Source organism: Chenopodium album, chromosome 13, assembly GCF_948465745.1.
Source record: "Chenopodium album chromosome 13, dcCheAlbu1.1, whole genome shotgun sequence".
Taxonomy (NCBI): domain Eukaryota; kingdom Viridiplantae; phylum Streptophyta; class Magnoliopsida; order Caryophyllales; family Amaranthaceae; genus Chenopodium; species Chenopodium album.
In genome coordinates, this window is record NC_137846.1 from 1949553 (window position 1) to 1966107 (window position 16555).

The following is a 16555-nucleotide window of genomic DNA, read 5'->3' on the forward strand; positions in this document are numbered from 1 at the left end:
ACAAATTGCAAGCAAGGCCAAAACACTATTCAAGCATTATTGTTCATATAGATGCAAGATTTAGCTTCATTTGGTAACCAAACCAAACACTTTATTAGTAGTCTAAGCATATAGGAGGATGCCCTAGTTTCTCATGGTGAGAAACAAATTTTGTTTCTCACATGGCATTTTTGTAAATAAACCAACAACTTTATTCAACTGTGGAGCCTACAACAATGAAAAAGTTGTTGATATACTGACGAAAATACCTTCATTGAGAAACAAATTTTGTTTCTCACCGTAAGAAGCAGGGAATTTCCCTATTGTATACATTTAGAAATTGAGTTGGCCATACTTAGATTGTTGATTTGGGTAAAAAATCCCAAAATTGCGTTCACTACTAGCCCCTTGTTTTTGATTCTCATCAAACATCGCAAACAAGTACGTCTCAATAGGCTGCCCTGCCATCAAAGGAGTCCCCTGCTTCACATGATTGGCCAAGTTTTCATAATAGGCCTTTGCATTGTCCATTGTAGCACCATAGCCACCGCTAGATGGCCATCCACTCTCCGACACGATAACACGAGGGTGGTCCGCTCCTGCCTTCCCTAGAGCCGCGTACACTGAATCCACCATTGCATCAAATAAATTTTTGTAGTCCAGCTTGTTGTTAGGATCGGTGAAAACAACTTCATTGGCGTTAAATAATGCATAGTCAAGTGCAATATGTTGTGTGTCTTTTATGTAAGCAAAGTAAGGGTAAATATTTACTAACAAAGGTGAGTTGTGACTATTCAAAAAGTCTATTATTGGGGTAATATATGATGGGTCTTGAAATTCACCAGCAGATGGGGGTACGAGTTTTTAATTAAGTTTGTGTTAATGGCCGTAGAAACCTTAATTTCATCGTTTAAGTTATTTGAATTTTGAGACGCGTTTAATGCATTTATAATATTTTGCATAGCTGGTAAGACTGACGAGGCTTGTTTATCAGACGGGTTAATTTCATTCCCCACCACAACGTACTTGACCAATGATCCAAAAGGGAGGACATTTCTTCGGACCCATCTTTTCGCAGCACACGAACATGATGCTAAGGACTCAATATTCTCATTCGCGACTCCTAACATGAGCTCGATGTTTGTTCCTTGTAAGGCTTGAAGAGTATCTTGATCAGAAAAATAGAGCCTCATTGCTTTTATGCCATTTGATTTGTATAAGTTCACCACTTCTTGTGAAGATGGTAAGTTGTCTCCAATCTTTCCATAACATACTCCAATTTGTGCCTCTATACATCAAATAAATACATTAATCAACACATTATTTTTTAATAGGAAAATCAACACATTAATTAGCTTAATAGGTTTATAAGTATAAGGGTATGGAATGTTATTGCATGTATAAAAACTAATTTAACTAGCTTTTTAAGAAGATAATGACAAAGCATACATTAAGTTTTGATTATTTACATTTTGCAAATGGTAAGATTAGAATGTAATAAGAGAAATACCGTTAGGGTGTAGGCAAAAGAATAAGAATGCAGCGATGAACAGCAAGGTAGTGGCAGCCATTCGAGTTAAATTTCTAAGTTAATGGTTTAAAGTCATGCGATCATTTCATTTGCCTATTTATATAGATTATGTATGCGACACAACTCAAGAGTAGTGGTCGAGCGTGTACAAATAAAAAAAGAGCTACTAATGTATAATACTAGCTATCATCACAGTTAAATATGTTTTTAAAAGTTCAATTCACTTGATATTTACACGGTCTTTATAAAGTGCACCATAAAAAGGTATATAAAGTTGATAGTATTTTATACCGCTTAAGCTGATTTATTCCATATACTCAAGGTACATATACTTGGTTCCACCCCTTAATATATAATTTCAAAAGTTGTACTTTGTTTCACCCTTTAATTAATTAATTCTCGCCATGCATACTCATTCTGTCTCAGAATATTTAGGATGTTTGACTTTTTTCACTATTCATGTATTAGCTTTGATTATAAATTTTTACAAACATAATAAAAACGTATTTTATCAAAAAATATGTTGTTAGATAGGTATTAATATAAAGTTTTATAATATAATTTTAAAAATAATTTTCATTAATATTTAATTATATATAAAAATAAAGTCAAACTAGTGCGTTAACATGTGTGTAAAGTTGATTGTGTCAAATATTTTAGGATAAAGAGAGTACTAGAAAGAAAATCGTGAGCCACAGATTATTAAATTTAGTCTTCACAGAAGAATGTCCTAAATGTATTAAATTATTATCCATATAGCCACCTGGTGATTAATTAGTATTCGAGTTGAATCAAGGGGCGGCCAATTAGAATGTATAAACCCTAGTTAGTTTGCCATAAAAGTTGAGCTGACAGCATAATAATCAGTGATATCATTTCTCTTTAAACAATTATATTTTCAGTTGATATATATAAGTATATAGTTTAGCAAGTCAAGTTGTATAGTGGTGGTAGCTAGCTTAGATCTTATTACTTCTTGTCGTCTTAGCATGTAAGTAGACATTCTTGAACAAGTTCAGAGTATATAGTGGAAATGTAGGTGGATGGCCTACTTGTAAATGTGAACACAGGCCTTCTTAAGTGGGAGTGCTCAATAAGTCATTAAGTCTAATGTCCACAAAATTTGCATGCTAAAATATCTTATCTACGTATAGTTGCTAGTAAACAATTAATACCCACAAGTGGTTAGAGTTTTTCTCTCGATCCCAAGAGATCTTGGGATCGATTCCCATCACCTGCCCTTGTGGCTCTCTAAAAAAATAAAATAAAAATAATAATAATAAAAAAAAGGTCTAAAAACATCACATTCATAAACACGTTGTCAATACTGAGTGTAAATACGTTGGACATCAAGAAAAATGTTTTAGAAGTCAAATATTGAAATTAAATCACAGCCAAAACATAACATTACATGCAAGCTAAAGATCGATCTTAATCCCTAAAAAAAAAAAAAAAAAAGGATTGATCTTAATTCAGTCTAAAATTTAGTAGGCTTACGTTGGACATCAAGAAAAATGTTTTAGAAGTCAAATATTGAAATTAAATCACAGCCAAAACATAACATTACATGCAAGCTAAAGATCGATCTTAATCCCTAAAAAAAAAAAAAAAAAAAAAAAAAGATTGATCTTAATTCAGTCTAAAATTTAGTAGGCATTTTAACTACGAAGTACAAATATTAAAAAGTTTTTGACTTTTTATTTGGGATATCATAAAGAGTACTCCATAAAATATAGGAGCAATATACATAAGTGTACATTATAGTTTAAATATCATATCTCTAACGATATAATGCTTCCAATTAAATTAAATAAGCCTTATACCTGTCTATCTACTATCTAGTGGTTTGTTTAAGATCAACTTGGCATAATACATTAACAATTGTATTAGTGTCTAAATCGAGTTCAAAGTCTAAGTTCCATTAATATAACGCCTTATTTTATGTATCACTTGATATTAATGGTTCACTTCACCACCATAACAAATTCTATTATTAATCTTCTCTATTACATATTTTATGTGGTAATTTTTCGACACAAAGTTTTTCTTGATTGATGATTGTGTAGCAAAAAGTTAAAATAAGAAAATTTATAAGAATTATATATCATCGATCAATTATTTTGGGATATTTTTATGAGCACGTAGTTAATTAATATGCTTGATTTATGATACGGTTACAACTTATAATACTAGGAAATCATGTTAGCTTAGTACACAAAATTCTAATTCAAGTACTTATCTTTATTAAAGATATTAAAGATCATAAAAAAAAAAGGGCACGACATTTAGAAAAACTTTCTTGTTAGGGAAACTCGTAATGCACACTGTTGAAGATAAATCATAGTTGTTATAGCTACTACTATGTTTATCATATTGTTAATATAGTCGGTGCTTATCACTAGTTGCTAGATGTAGATATGTATGCTTATGTAATTATCCTTTGCTTTTATTATTTAGTTTGTAATTATCTTTCTTTAGTTTGTTACCTCAGTAAGCCTACTTAATGGCTCGTACTACTCAATGGAAAATTATCAAAAGCTTTTCCAATTCTTATATGGTATCAGTGCAATCGATCCTTTTTTTTCCCTCTTCTCTAGTCTTCTTCTCTCTGTTCAATATGCCCATTGACAATCAATCACTCATCCCAAATAACACTGACCCAACCAAGCCTTTCACGGTTGTCCATCTACAAAATGCTATCAAACTCACTCCCACCAACTACATTGCTTGGAAAACTCAAGTTCAGGCTACCCTTCTAGGGTATGATCTTTACAAGTTTGTGGATGGCTCATTCCCTTCCCCTCCTGCCTCAATAACTGCTGCTGACGGAACCTCGGTTACTAATCCCGATGCCTTGCCTTGGTTTCGTCAAGATCGACTTGTGTTTGGTGCTCTGGTTGGCACCTTATCACAAGAGCTTGTTCCTCTTATCTCTCAGTCTGCCACTGTTCAACAGGCATGGACTATCCTTGCATCTACCTATGCAAACTCCTCTCGTGGACATCTCAAGCAAATCAAGGATCACCTGACCAAATTACCAAGACAAACCAAAGCATTTCTGAGTATATGCAAGCCATCAAGCAATGCACGGATCGGCTTGCCTCTATGGGAAAACCTATGGACCATGAAGATATTATTGATAAGGTACTTCTTGGTCTTGATTATGATTTATATAAACCCGTGATTGATGCTGTCAATGCTAGGGATTCTCCCATCTCCTTTGAAGAACTTCATGAGAAGCTAATTACAAGAGAACTTATGGCTCCATCAAACACTTCTCTTCCCTCTTTTCCTGCCACATCTCATGCCGTACAATACCGTGCACCCACCAACAACACCAAGCCACAAAAATACCTTACACCCGCACCAGCCCTACTCCCCACTCCACGCCACACTACTCCTCCTCGCTATGCTCCAGCTCCTAATCAACAACGCCCATTCCTTGGTAAATGTCAATGGTGCCGCAATCACGGTCATGCTCTTGATCAATGCTCTACTTTTAAGGCTCTTTTTCCATCTATCTTGGTCCCTAATGCAAATCAAGCTCGTGCAGTTCAGAAGGGCTACCAACCTCCCCATGCTCACCTAGCCACAGCAAATGTACCGGCCTCAAATGCTTGGCTCTTAGATAGTGGTGCATCCCACCATGTCACAAATGACTTAGCAAATCTTTCTCTCCATGCTCCATATGACAGTACCGAGGAACTTGTGATTGGTGATGGATCCACTCTTCCTATTCAAAACACTGGTTCTTTCTCTATCTCTACTCCTTCTCATTCCTTTCAATTCTCTAATGTTCTTCACGTCCCGTCTATCTCGAGAAATATTCTTTCCATTAATAAATTTTGTCAAGATAACAACACTAGTATTGAGTTCTTACCCTCTTTTTTTTTCGTGTCAAGGAGCTTTCGAAGGGAACACTTCTCCTCCAAGGTCCCACTATAGCCGGAGTCTATGAGTGGAATCCAAGTCCTCCTCAAGTCTACACAACCTTAAAATTTCCCAAGCATGAGTGGCATCATCGTCTTGGACATCCATCCTTTTCTATTCTTAGGATTTTAAATTCAAATTTTAATATGTCAATTTCAGATTTTTCAATGTCACATTGTAATTCTTGCAATATGAATAAAAGCCACAAGTTACCCTTTTATGATTCCACTCTTACTTCTAAATCTCCTCTTGATCTCATATTTACTGATGTTTGGACATCACCCATTCACTCTCATGATAATTTCAAATATTATGTAATTTTTGTAGATCATTTCACTAAGTATGTTTGGCTTTATCCCTTGAAAAAAAAGTCAGACACCTATGATGTCTTCTTACGATTTAGAGCACTTGTGGAAAATTATTTTAAGTGTCCAATAGTTAGAGTGTTTTCTGATAATGGAGGCGAATATGAGAAATTGTCTTCTTATTTTTCTGTTAATGGAATCTCTCACCTTACCTCTCCTCCGCATACTCCCGAGCATAATGGATATGCGGAACGTCGACATAGGCACATTGTCGAAACTGGTCTATCTCTCCTCTCACATGCTAATCTTCCTCTTCAATTCTGGCCTCACGCTCTTACCACTGCCGCTTATCTTATAAATCGTCTTCCAACTCCTTCCCTACAAAACATGTCTCCATATCTCAAATTATTTAAGACTCCTCCCAGTTATCACAAGCTAAGAAATTTTGGGTGTTTATGTTATCCTTGGTTACGTCCTTATTCATCTCACAAATTGGATTCTCGCTCCTTGCCTTGTGTATTTATTGGTTATTCTGCAACCCAAAGTGCTTATCATTGCCTCCATCCACCTACAAACCGCATTTACACATCAAGACATGTTAAATTTGTTGAAAATATTTTCCCCTATCCTGACCTATGCTCATCCTACACACCTTCCAAAGCCTCAACCATTGATGAATGGTGTACAGTGGACATACCCATTCTAGAGCAGGTGGGTATTGCTCCCTTGACCACACCTCCGCCGCCTTCTCCCACTCCAACTACTACAGCCCCAAACTCTCCTTCCCCACCCCCTCCTCCCCCACCCCCACCTCCTCCTAGAAGAACAATGGTCACCAGATTACAAAACAATATTGTCAAACCCAACCCCAAATTTGCTCACCACTCCACAATCACTACTACTCCTAGTGAACCAGCCAACATAACCCAAGCTTTAAAAGACCCTCAATGGCGTGCAGCAATGCAAGATGAGTACGACGCACTCACTCGCAATCTTACTTGGGATCTTGTCCCACCTACCACGTCTCAAAATTTGGTAGGATGCAAATGGGTGTATCGCATAAAGTACAAACCAGATGGCTCTATTGACCGATTTAAGGCTCGACTTGTGGCTAAAGGGTTCCAACAAAGGCCTGGAATTGACTACTCTGAAACGTTTAGTCCAGTAATCAAGCCAACAACAGTTCGCCTCATTCTTTCTCTTGCCGTAACAAATGGTTGGTCGCTTCGTCAGCTCGATATAAACAATGCCTTTTTACAAGGCTCATTGAAAGAGGACGTATTTATGTCCCAACCTCCTGGATTTCTTGACAAAGATAATCCCTCTCATGTGTGCAAGCTATGCAAAGCAATTTACGGACTCAAACAAGCTCCGAGAGCTTGGTATCAAGAGTTTCGAAATTTTCTTCTATCATATGGCTTCTGCAACTCTATAGCAGATCCCTCTCTGTTTATGTATCGTAACAATGGCACTAATATTTATCTCCTTGTTTATGTTGACGATATTATTGTCACAGGCCCTTCCACTACTGTTCTACAGGACTTTATCACTAGTTTGGCAGCAAGATTCTCACTAAAAGATCTAGGTGCTCTCTCTTACTTTCTTGGTGTTGAAGTCCTTCCTCATCCAAAAGGCATGTTTCTTAGTCAAAAGAAGTATATTGAAGACATCCTGAGTAAAGCAAACATGACTAACGCAAAGCCAGTACCCACTCCAATGGTAGCACATCCAATGCTCAATCTCACGGATGGTACTCCTCTGGCAGAACCAACTACTTATAGAGCACTAGTTGGGAGCTTACAATACTTATCATTGACACGCCCAGATGTTGCCTTTGCTGTAAATCGTCTCTCGCAATTCATGCACAAACCAACTGACATACATTGGACAGCTCTTAAAAGACTACTACGATACTTGAAAGGTACCTCTGATTATGGCATTACACTTCATCGAAGCTCTCCTCTACGTCTTCATGCATATTCAGATGCAGATTGGGCCGGAGATCGTGATGATTATATCTCCACAACCGGCTACATAGTCTACCTTGGCCGAAACCCGTTGTCTTGGAGTTCGAAAAAGCAACAAGGCTTAGCTCGTTCGTCAACCGAAGCAGAGTTTCGCGCTGTTGCATCCACTACTGCTGAAATTCTTTGGCTACAATCTCTACTCTTTGAACTTAACATTGAATTACAGCATACTCCGAGTATTTACTGTGATAATTTAAGTGCAACTCACTACTCGGCAAACCCGGTTTTTCACTCCAGAATGAAGCATCTAGCACTTGCTTTTCACTTTGTGCGTGAGCAAGTCCATCTAGGTATTCTGCGTGTCCAGCATATTTCCGGTTCAGACCAATTAGCAGATGGTCTAACTAAGCCACTTACCAAGACAAGGTATCATGATCTTTTTTCCAAGATTGGTCTTTCTCACCGACAGTCCATCTTGCGGGGGAGTGTTGAAGATAAATCATAGTTGTTATAGCTACTACTATGTTTATCATATTGTTAATATAGTCGGTGCTTATCACTTAGTTGCTAGATGTAGATATGTATGCTTATGTAATTATCCTTTGCTTTTATTATTTAGTTTGTAATTATCTTTCTTTAGTTTGTTACCTCAGTAAGCCTATTTAATGGCTCGTACTACTCAATGGAAAATTATCAAAAGCTTTTCCAATTCTTATACACACACACTAGTAGAAAAAACTAAATGGCAAGCGGTTCAAACCCCCTAATGGCAAGCGGTTTTGAACCGCATGCTCTTGGGGGGCTTGCCAATTGCCTTTTAAATGGCAAGCGGTTCTGAACCGCTTGCCATTTGTAGAGAATGGGCAGCGGTTTGGCGCCAAAACCGCTGCCCATTATGGTTAAAAAAAATAAAAAAAAATAAAAAAATTTTTTTGGCTTTTTTTCACTTAAATTGAAACACAAACAAAATATAAGTAAAAACATTAATATTTTTATTTATTAATTGTTGTAATATTACAATTTCATCAAAAAAAAAAATTACAAAAAATTAATAATCATGTAAGCAATCCCCTGCTCCCCTCGTATTGCCCAACTCAACCCAACACCAACACCAACTTGCCCAGACGCAAATTGACGCAGCTCTCACCTCAATCACCGCCATCTCTGCCCACCAATTTCAGCAATCCCCTGTTCCCACCGCCAATCGCTGGCTTTCGCACCTCCACCGCACCTAGCAGCCCACACCCACACCCACGCACACCACCAGCCGCGCACCTTAATCTTCCTCTTTTACCCTTCTTCTTCTTCCTTTTATCACTGCAACCCCAAAAATTCCCAGAAACTCAATCAAAATGAACCAAAACAATTTAAAAAACTCTTCAAACTCAGAAAATAAACCCCATGAAAATTTAAAAAAAATCTCAAAAAACAAAATAAAAGAAAGAAAAAGGGAAAATACCTTGAAATCAACCAAAGTCCCGATTTTGGCTTGAAATAATGGTTTCAATGGTCAAATTCGACCACGAAAACTCTAGATCTAGAGTTTTCATGGTCGAATTTGACCAAAAAAACTTGAAAACCCACAAGATTTGCAAGAAATTGCTCGAAATTTGCACGAAATTTTACTCGAAAGTTGCTCAAAATTTTAGTCAAAATTTGCTCGAAATAATATGGTTTTTGGTTCGAATTTGCCCGAAATCTTTGCGGGTTTTGGTCGAGGAGAGTGAGTAATGGAGGGAGTGAGAAAGAAAGCGAGAGAGGAGTGTGAAATGAAGGGAGTGAGAAATGGAGGGAGGAGTGAGAACGAAAAAGATCCGGTGAGGAGCTAGAGTGAAAACTGAGAAAGAGAGGAGTGAGAATGGCGAAAAGAGGCGTGAATTAAATGGCTGGGTAGGGTTTTTTTTTTTTTTTATTAAACAATGGGAAGCGGTTTACGGTTCAAACCGCTTGCCATTTGCAGTTTGGCAAGCGGTTCAACCCAAACCGCTTGCCATTTGCAATTTGGCAAGCGGTTCACCCCAAACCGCTTGCCATTTCTAATTTTGGAAGCGGAATTTGAAAACCGCTTGCCATTTGGGGCTTCTCATTTACTATTTTCTACTAGTGACAACATTATAAAGATACTTATTTTGCAATTATACATACGTACATATAGGTAATACTACGGAATATCGATCAACAAATGTCGAGTATGCCATACTTAGGTTGTTGATCGGGTGTAAAAAGCCCGTAAGAACGCTCCGATTCATCCCCGGGTTTCTGATCCTCGTCAAACATTGCAAACAAGTATGTCTCAATCTCTTGACCTAGTGTCAAAGGAGTACCCTTCTTAACATGATTGATCAAATTTGTGTAGTAAGTCTTTGCATTTTCCGGTGTGGCGGCCTCTTCCTCTCTGTTATGTAACGCCCCTCCACACTCTAAGCCCCCGTTCGTTTGGTGGTGCGTCTTTCTACTAGCCTTCATCTCTATTACGTTACCAAATCCACCTTTCGACGGCCACCCACTTTCCGAGACCACCACCCTAGGTGGCTTGTGCCTCGTGTTGTGCCTACGACCATTATCGACTGAATAGGTGTATTCATGATCATCAGGTGCATTTGTATCAACTTTTTCTATTGCTACATACATTGCATCATATATTGCATCGAATAAATTCTGGTAATTTTTACCACTATTTTCATCCGTAAATACAACCTCACAAGCAGTAAATAACGCAAAGTCTAGTCTAATATTTTTCGGATCATTCATATAAGTAGTGTAGGGCTGAATATTTACCAACAAAGGTGATTCATTAATTGTTAAGAAGTTTATTATTGGGGCAACATATGTTAAGTTTTTAAATTCGGCATTGGATGGTGGATACGAGTTTATGATTAAACTCGAGTCAATGGCCGTTGAAACCTTTATATCACTTGTTATGTTGTTTGAATTTAGTGCATTTAAAATATTTTGCATAGCTGGTTCAACTGATGAGGCTGGTTTGTCAGACGGATGGATTTCATTTCCGACTGCAATGTATCTGATAAATTCTGCATAGGGGACGACGTTGGTCTGAACCCATTCATCGGCGGTGGGTTGATCACACGCTATACATTCAATTTCTTCATTAGGGACACCCAACATGAGCTTGATGCCTGCTCCTTGTAGGGCTTCGAGTGTCGTTTCATCGGGCTCGTAAAGTCTCATTGCGTCTATGCCGTAGTAGTCGTAGAGTTGTGTTGTATTTTCTCCGCTTGGTAAGTTGTTTCCTTTCCTTCCATAACATACTCCAATTTGCGCTTCTACAGTACATTTTGCTCATCATTAGTACAAGTTTCAATAAGCTTGCTTAGCTAATTTAGATGAGATAATGAGATTTATGTTACGAATACTTATGTTACATTTTTGCAGTAAAAACTTGTTATTTGACACACATATGTACTATTTTAATTTTTAAAGCATATTAAATATATATTTTACCATAGAGCCTATGAATTGAATCTACACGAAAAGATAATATGACTCGAATTTGACATGAAATACAAGGATAGATAACTTGGTCATCCTACATAATCGGATATAAATCAATGACTACCTCCGATTCATAAAAATGTTACTACTCACTGGCACAGTAATAGGCAAAATCAAAGATACCTGTAAGATGTAGACTAAGTAATATGAATGCTGTGATGAGCAACGAGGTAGCGGCAGCCATTGGAGGAGTGAAGTTTATTTGAAGTCGATCATTTCATTTGTCACATGCCACTTTATATAGACAATTATTAAAGTCATACTACTAATAAAAAAAATAGTCATAATAAAAAAGAATAAAACTAAAGTCATAATAATAATACATGTGTGTTTCTTAAAAAAAAAAAAAAAAAAAAAAAAAAAAAGTGTGGATACATTACTCAAAAGGCATGCGGCCCAGAGAGTATGCGGGCAATTCGGCCCATGATATTTAGCCATCGAAACAGCAATGATGTTGAAAAACTTCTCCTCAAATATTTGAACAATTTTTTTTGACACAAAGAATTTATAAAACATTAATATGGACTATATGTTGAACCAACACAAATTTCACAAGATTTGTATTATACAGTAGTAAGAATTAATATCACGTTGTAATACATAATATTAATAATAATAACATAACATTTTTTTCAACTATAATATATTGTTGCATCTTTTCATCAAATAAAAAAAAAAAACACATTTTATTACTTACATCTTTAGGCTATGCCCGTGTGTTATATTTCACTTATTCATCATGTATAGTTTAAAATACATATCCGAAAACTAAGGGTTCGTTTGACATTGTTGTGGTTTTCAGTTTTTTGGTTTTTTGTATTTTAAAAGTGTATAATATATGTAATATAATGAATCCAAAATTAGTCAAATTTATTAAAATCATGCTAATTTTGAAAACTGACAACAGAAAAGTGAAAACACCTTTTTCTTGTTTCCTGTTTTTGGTTTTTTGTTTTCAAAAAAACTGAAAACAAAAAACAATGCCAAACAAGCCCTAATTAAATAGTTTTCAATTGAAATTAAGTTGGTATTTTGGTTGTTTATTAGGCCTAAACAATCCAAAATTGTTCTCATAGCACCACCTTTTTGATTCTCATCAAACATTGCAAATAAATACGTCTCAATTGCTTGTCTCTTCAAAGGAGTACCTTGCCTATAATGGCCTATTAAACCCCTATAATACGTCTGAGCGTTATTAAACGTAGCAGCACCACGGTTATCACCACCAGCCGAAGGCCAACCGCTTTCGGACACAACAATTGGTACGTTAGGGCCTCCAGCCTTTGCCAATGCAGCATACACTGTGTCGACTAGTGCATCAAATAGGTTTTGGTATTGTAAACCGTTATTTCTATCGGTAACTTGTGCGTTGGGTGAAGTAAATAGTGCATAATCTAGGTTTATAGATGGAGTGTAAAGGTAAGAAAAGTATGGATAAATATTCGCTAATAAAGGAGCGTTATTACTTCTTAGGAAATTAACAATTGGATTCATGAATGATGCAGATGTAAATACACCTTCAGAGGGTGGAAAACCGGACACGATTGAACTTATGATTGATGTGGAGACTTTTATTCTACCAGCTAAGTTAGCTGACCTAAGGACATTTTGGACATTTTGCATGGCGGGTAGGAGTGATCTTGCCGCAGCATCATTAGGCGTGATTTCGTTACCTACTGAAATGTAACGAAAATTTACATTAGACGCGTAAGGGACTACATTGTTTTGGACCCAGGTGTTTGCGGCTGCAGCATTAGAGCCTAGTGATATGACATCGGAGTTAGGCACGTCGAGGATTAGCCCTATGTTTGAATTTCTAAGGGCTTGGAGAGACCCTGGATCGGGACCATACAATCTCATTCGTGTTATTCCATTATTTCTATACAACGCTACTACTTCTTGTTGGGATGGTAGGTTGTTTCCGAGTCTTCCATAACATACACCAATCTGCGCCTCTACATTACATGAAACAAATTACATGAATAAGATTGATTATTCGCTTCCATTTATCATAAAAAAAAAATCTTTACTACTATACTACTAAAGAAAGACAAATGATTAAGCATTTTGCATACCTGTTACTTGAAGACTAGGTAGAAATATTGCAATAAGCAGCAAAGTAGCAACTGCATAAGGTTTGCTTAATAGCCCCATTGAAAAAATATATTTAAGCTTAAGATTATGTTTTAATTGTAGTTAAATTATTATGAAAAGGGCAATATTTAAAGGAAATTGGAGTAGCTCAAAGTCCACACTATGATTCAAAAATAATTAATTAGTATGAATAAAAGTCTACTAATATTACTAGCTGCATAATTGCTTGGTACATTGTTTCAAACACAAAATGTCCTTTGTTACCTACAATATTTCAAAATGCATTAAAAAACAAATCATAGTTAATTGGTTAGGCCAGGTTGAACTTACGTTTTTTTTTTGCGTATAGTAGCTAGCCATTTTATTAATTAACTTGTGACGAGAGTAATTAGAAATTTGATTATATGTAATGTGTATATCATCATCATCATCATTGGTCGAAACCAGCCTTAAACAAATGCATGGGGTGTACGCTAAAGTAAAGTGGACTTGAAGATTGAAATCATAAAAAAGAATAGAGGAATTTGATGAATCTTTGTTAAAACTTCCTTTAAGAAAAAAAAAAAAAAAAAAAAAACATAGCTGAATGTATATGGACTATAGAGCAAAGATGATAGCCAAATGGGAAAGAAAATATACTCCGTAATACGGAGTAGCTTTTAATTTTTTACAATATTTTTTAAGAGAATTTTGGCAAATAAAAAAAATAGAAAAAAAATTAGATGGGAAATTTTTTAGTGTTTAATGAAGAAATGAAATGTGTCATAATTTATCTTTGTTTTTGTATATACTAGTAGTTATATAACAAAGAACTTTTGATACTAAAAAAATAAAATAAAAGAAAGTGACAAGAGTGTATCAATTTGTTTTCAATTAGTTTCCAATCCCCTCCCAATTGTTATTTTGGGAGATCAAACACAGGTACTACCTAGCAAGTGTAGTCCCTATTATCACTACACCAATATTCAATTAGTATTTTTAAAAGATCTTAGAATCAATTCTCATCACTTGTCTTTTTTTATTCTCTATACACCAAAAATAAATATTCATATTAACGATATTGAATGATTCTATACACGTTTCACACATACATTTCTATAATTATAGGCCCAAAAGGCATGCGGCCCAAAAAGTACGTGGGCAATTTGGCCCACAATGCCAAAGCAACCGAAATACCAATAATATTGAACGAATTTCTCGTCATAAAATTAATACGAAGTATCATGTAGTAGTGCATAATACTTCAATAATACTTTTTTTTTGGACGGGCATAATATCAATAATATTATATTACAACTAAAATTGAAAACATTTATTACATATTTAGGCAAAGCCTGTGTAACATTATTTCACTTATTCATTATGGTGATTATAACATTATACGAAGTATATCAGAAAACTATATACGAGTAATTAAATTTCAATTGAAACTGAGTTGGTATTTGGGCTGCTTATTGGGCCTAAACAGTCCAAAATTATTTTCAGTACCACCACTCTTTCTGTTCTCATCAAACATAGCAAATAAATACGTCTCAATTGCTCCTTTCTTCAAGGGAGTCCCTTGCTTGTAATGGCCTATTAAACCCTTGTAATACTGCCCGGCGTTACCAAAATTAGCAGCACCACGTCTATCAGCACCAGCCGAAGGCCACCCGCTTTCGGACACGACAATTGGTACGTTAGAGCCTCCAGCCCTTGCCAATGCAGCATACACCGTGTCTACTAGAGCATCAAAGAGGTTTTGGTACTTCAAACCGTTATTTGGATCAGTAACTTGGACGTTGGGTGAAGTAAAGAGCGCGTAATCTAGTTTTATAGAATCAGTACCAAGGTAAGAGAAGTATGGATAGATATTGGCTAATAAAGGAGCATTGTTACTCTTTAGAAAGTTAACAATTGGATTCATGTATTGTGAAGATATAAAAGCACCATTAGAAGGTGGGAAATTTACAACGATTGAACTCTTGATTGCTGTGGAGACTTTGATTTTACCACCTAAGTTAGCTGCATTAAGGGCATTTTGGACATTTTGCATGGCAGGTAAGACTGATCCTGCCGCGGCCTCACCAGGCATGATTTCGTTACCTACTGAAATGTAACGAAAATTCACATTAGACGCGTAAGGGACTATATTGTTTTGGACCCATGTCCTTGCATTTGCAGCATTCGCGAGTGATATGACTTTGTCGTTAGGGACATCGAGGATTAGCCCTATGTTTGAATTTCTAAGGGCTTGGAGGGATCCTTGATCGGGATCATATAGTCTCATCCGTGTTATTCCATTATTTTTGTACATGGTAACAACTTCTTGTTGGGATGGTAGATTGTCCCCATTTCTTCCATAACATACACCAATTTGCGCCTCTGCATTACATGAAACAAATTATATTTGATCTATAAGATTGATTTTTATCTACCACTTTAATTAAGTTCAATTTCTACTACTATAACTAAAGAAGAACAAATAATTAAGCATTTTGCATACCTGTTACTTGAAGACTTGGTAGAAATGTTGCAAGAAGCAGCAAAGTAGCAACTGCAGAAAATTTGCTTATTAACCCCATTTGAAATTGAATTTAAGAACAAAGCTTAATAGTTTTAATTGTAGATTATATTATCATGCAAGGGTCAATATTTATAAGGAAATTGGAGTAGCTGAAAAGTCCACACGATAATTAAAAAATAAATAATAAATATGAATAAGTCTAACAATATGGCTGCTTGGTATATTATTTCAAACGCAAATTATGTCCTTTATCTACAACATTTCAAATCGCATAAAAAAAATAAAATATGATTAGGCCAGGTTGAACGTTTTTTTTGCGTATATAGCAGCCCTCGTATGGATTAACTTGTGATGTGGGTTAGAAATTTGTTAATACTATTCGTTCTGTTTCACATTATGTGCATCAATTGAATTTTTTATATTTACAAAAATGAGCTACTTATTGCACTAATATGAACGAATCATCTCTAATATGAAACGGAATTAGTATGTGAGTTTATCATTTACATTGATTGAAACCTTTAAACTAATGCATTTGGTGTATACAGACTGTACACAAAAGTAGGGGATCTTGAATATTGAGATAGAGATCACAACAAAGACAGTACAAGAAAAACTATTGATCCTAATTAGTTTGAGGGAGGGAAGCAAGCTTGAGGAAATTGTCTATGTAACTCACAATCGATTTTTTCTAAACCTCACATAACTCGAATGATCAAATTAGATTACT

General features: G+C 35.9%; 1 protein-coding gene and 3 pseudogenes across 1 annotated transcript; all 4 read right to left on the reverse strand.

Moving 5' to 3' along the window:
* Nucleotides 1-312: 312 nt before the first annotated feature.
* LOC145575906 (glucan endo-1,3-beta-glucosidase-like) lies at nucleotides 313-1550 on the reverse strand (annotated as a pseudogene).
* Nucleotides 1551-9887: 8337 nt separating this feature from the next.
* On the reverse strand, nucleotides 9888-11409 carry LOC145577054 (glucan endo-1,3-beta-glucosidase pseudogene; annotated as a pseudogene).
* An 825-nt stretch (nucleotides 11410-12234) lies between these two features.
* Nucleotides 12235-13379, reverse strand: LOC145575907 (glucan endo-1,3-beta-glucosidase-like; annotated as a pseudogene).
* Nucleotides 13380-14590: 1211 nt separating this feature from the next.
* Nucleotides 14591-15918, reverse strand: LOC145575908 (glucan endo-1,3-beta-glucosidase-like). Its single transcript, XM_081633699.1, has 2 exons — nucleotides 15805-15918; nucleotides 14591-15683 (listed from the first exon to the last, which is right to left on the reverse strand). Exons 1-2 carry the CDS (start codon nucleotides 15881-15883, stop codon nucleotides 14740-14742), a joined length of 1023 nt encoding a protein of 340 aa, XP_081489825.1. The 5' UTR covers nucleotides 15884-15918; the 3' UTR covers nucleotides 14591-14739.
* Between the last annotated feature and the right edge of the window lie 637 nt (nucleotides 15919-16555).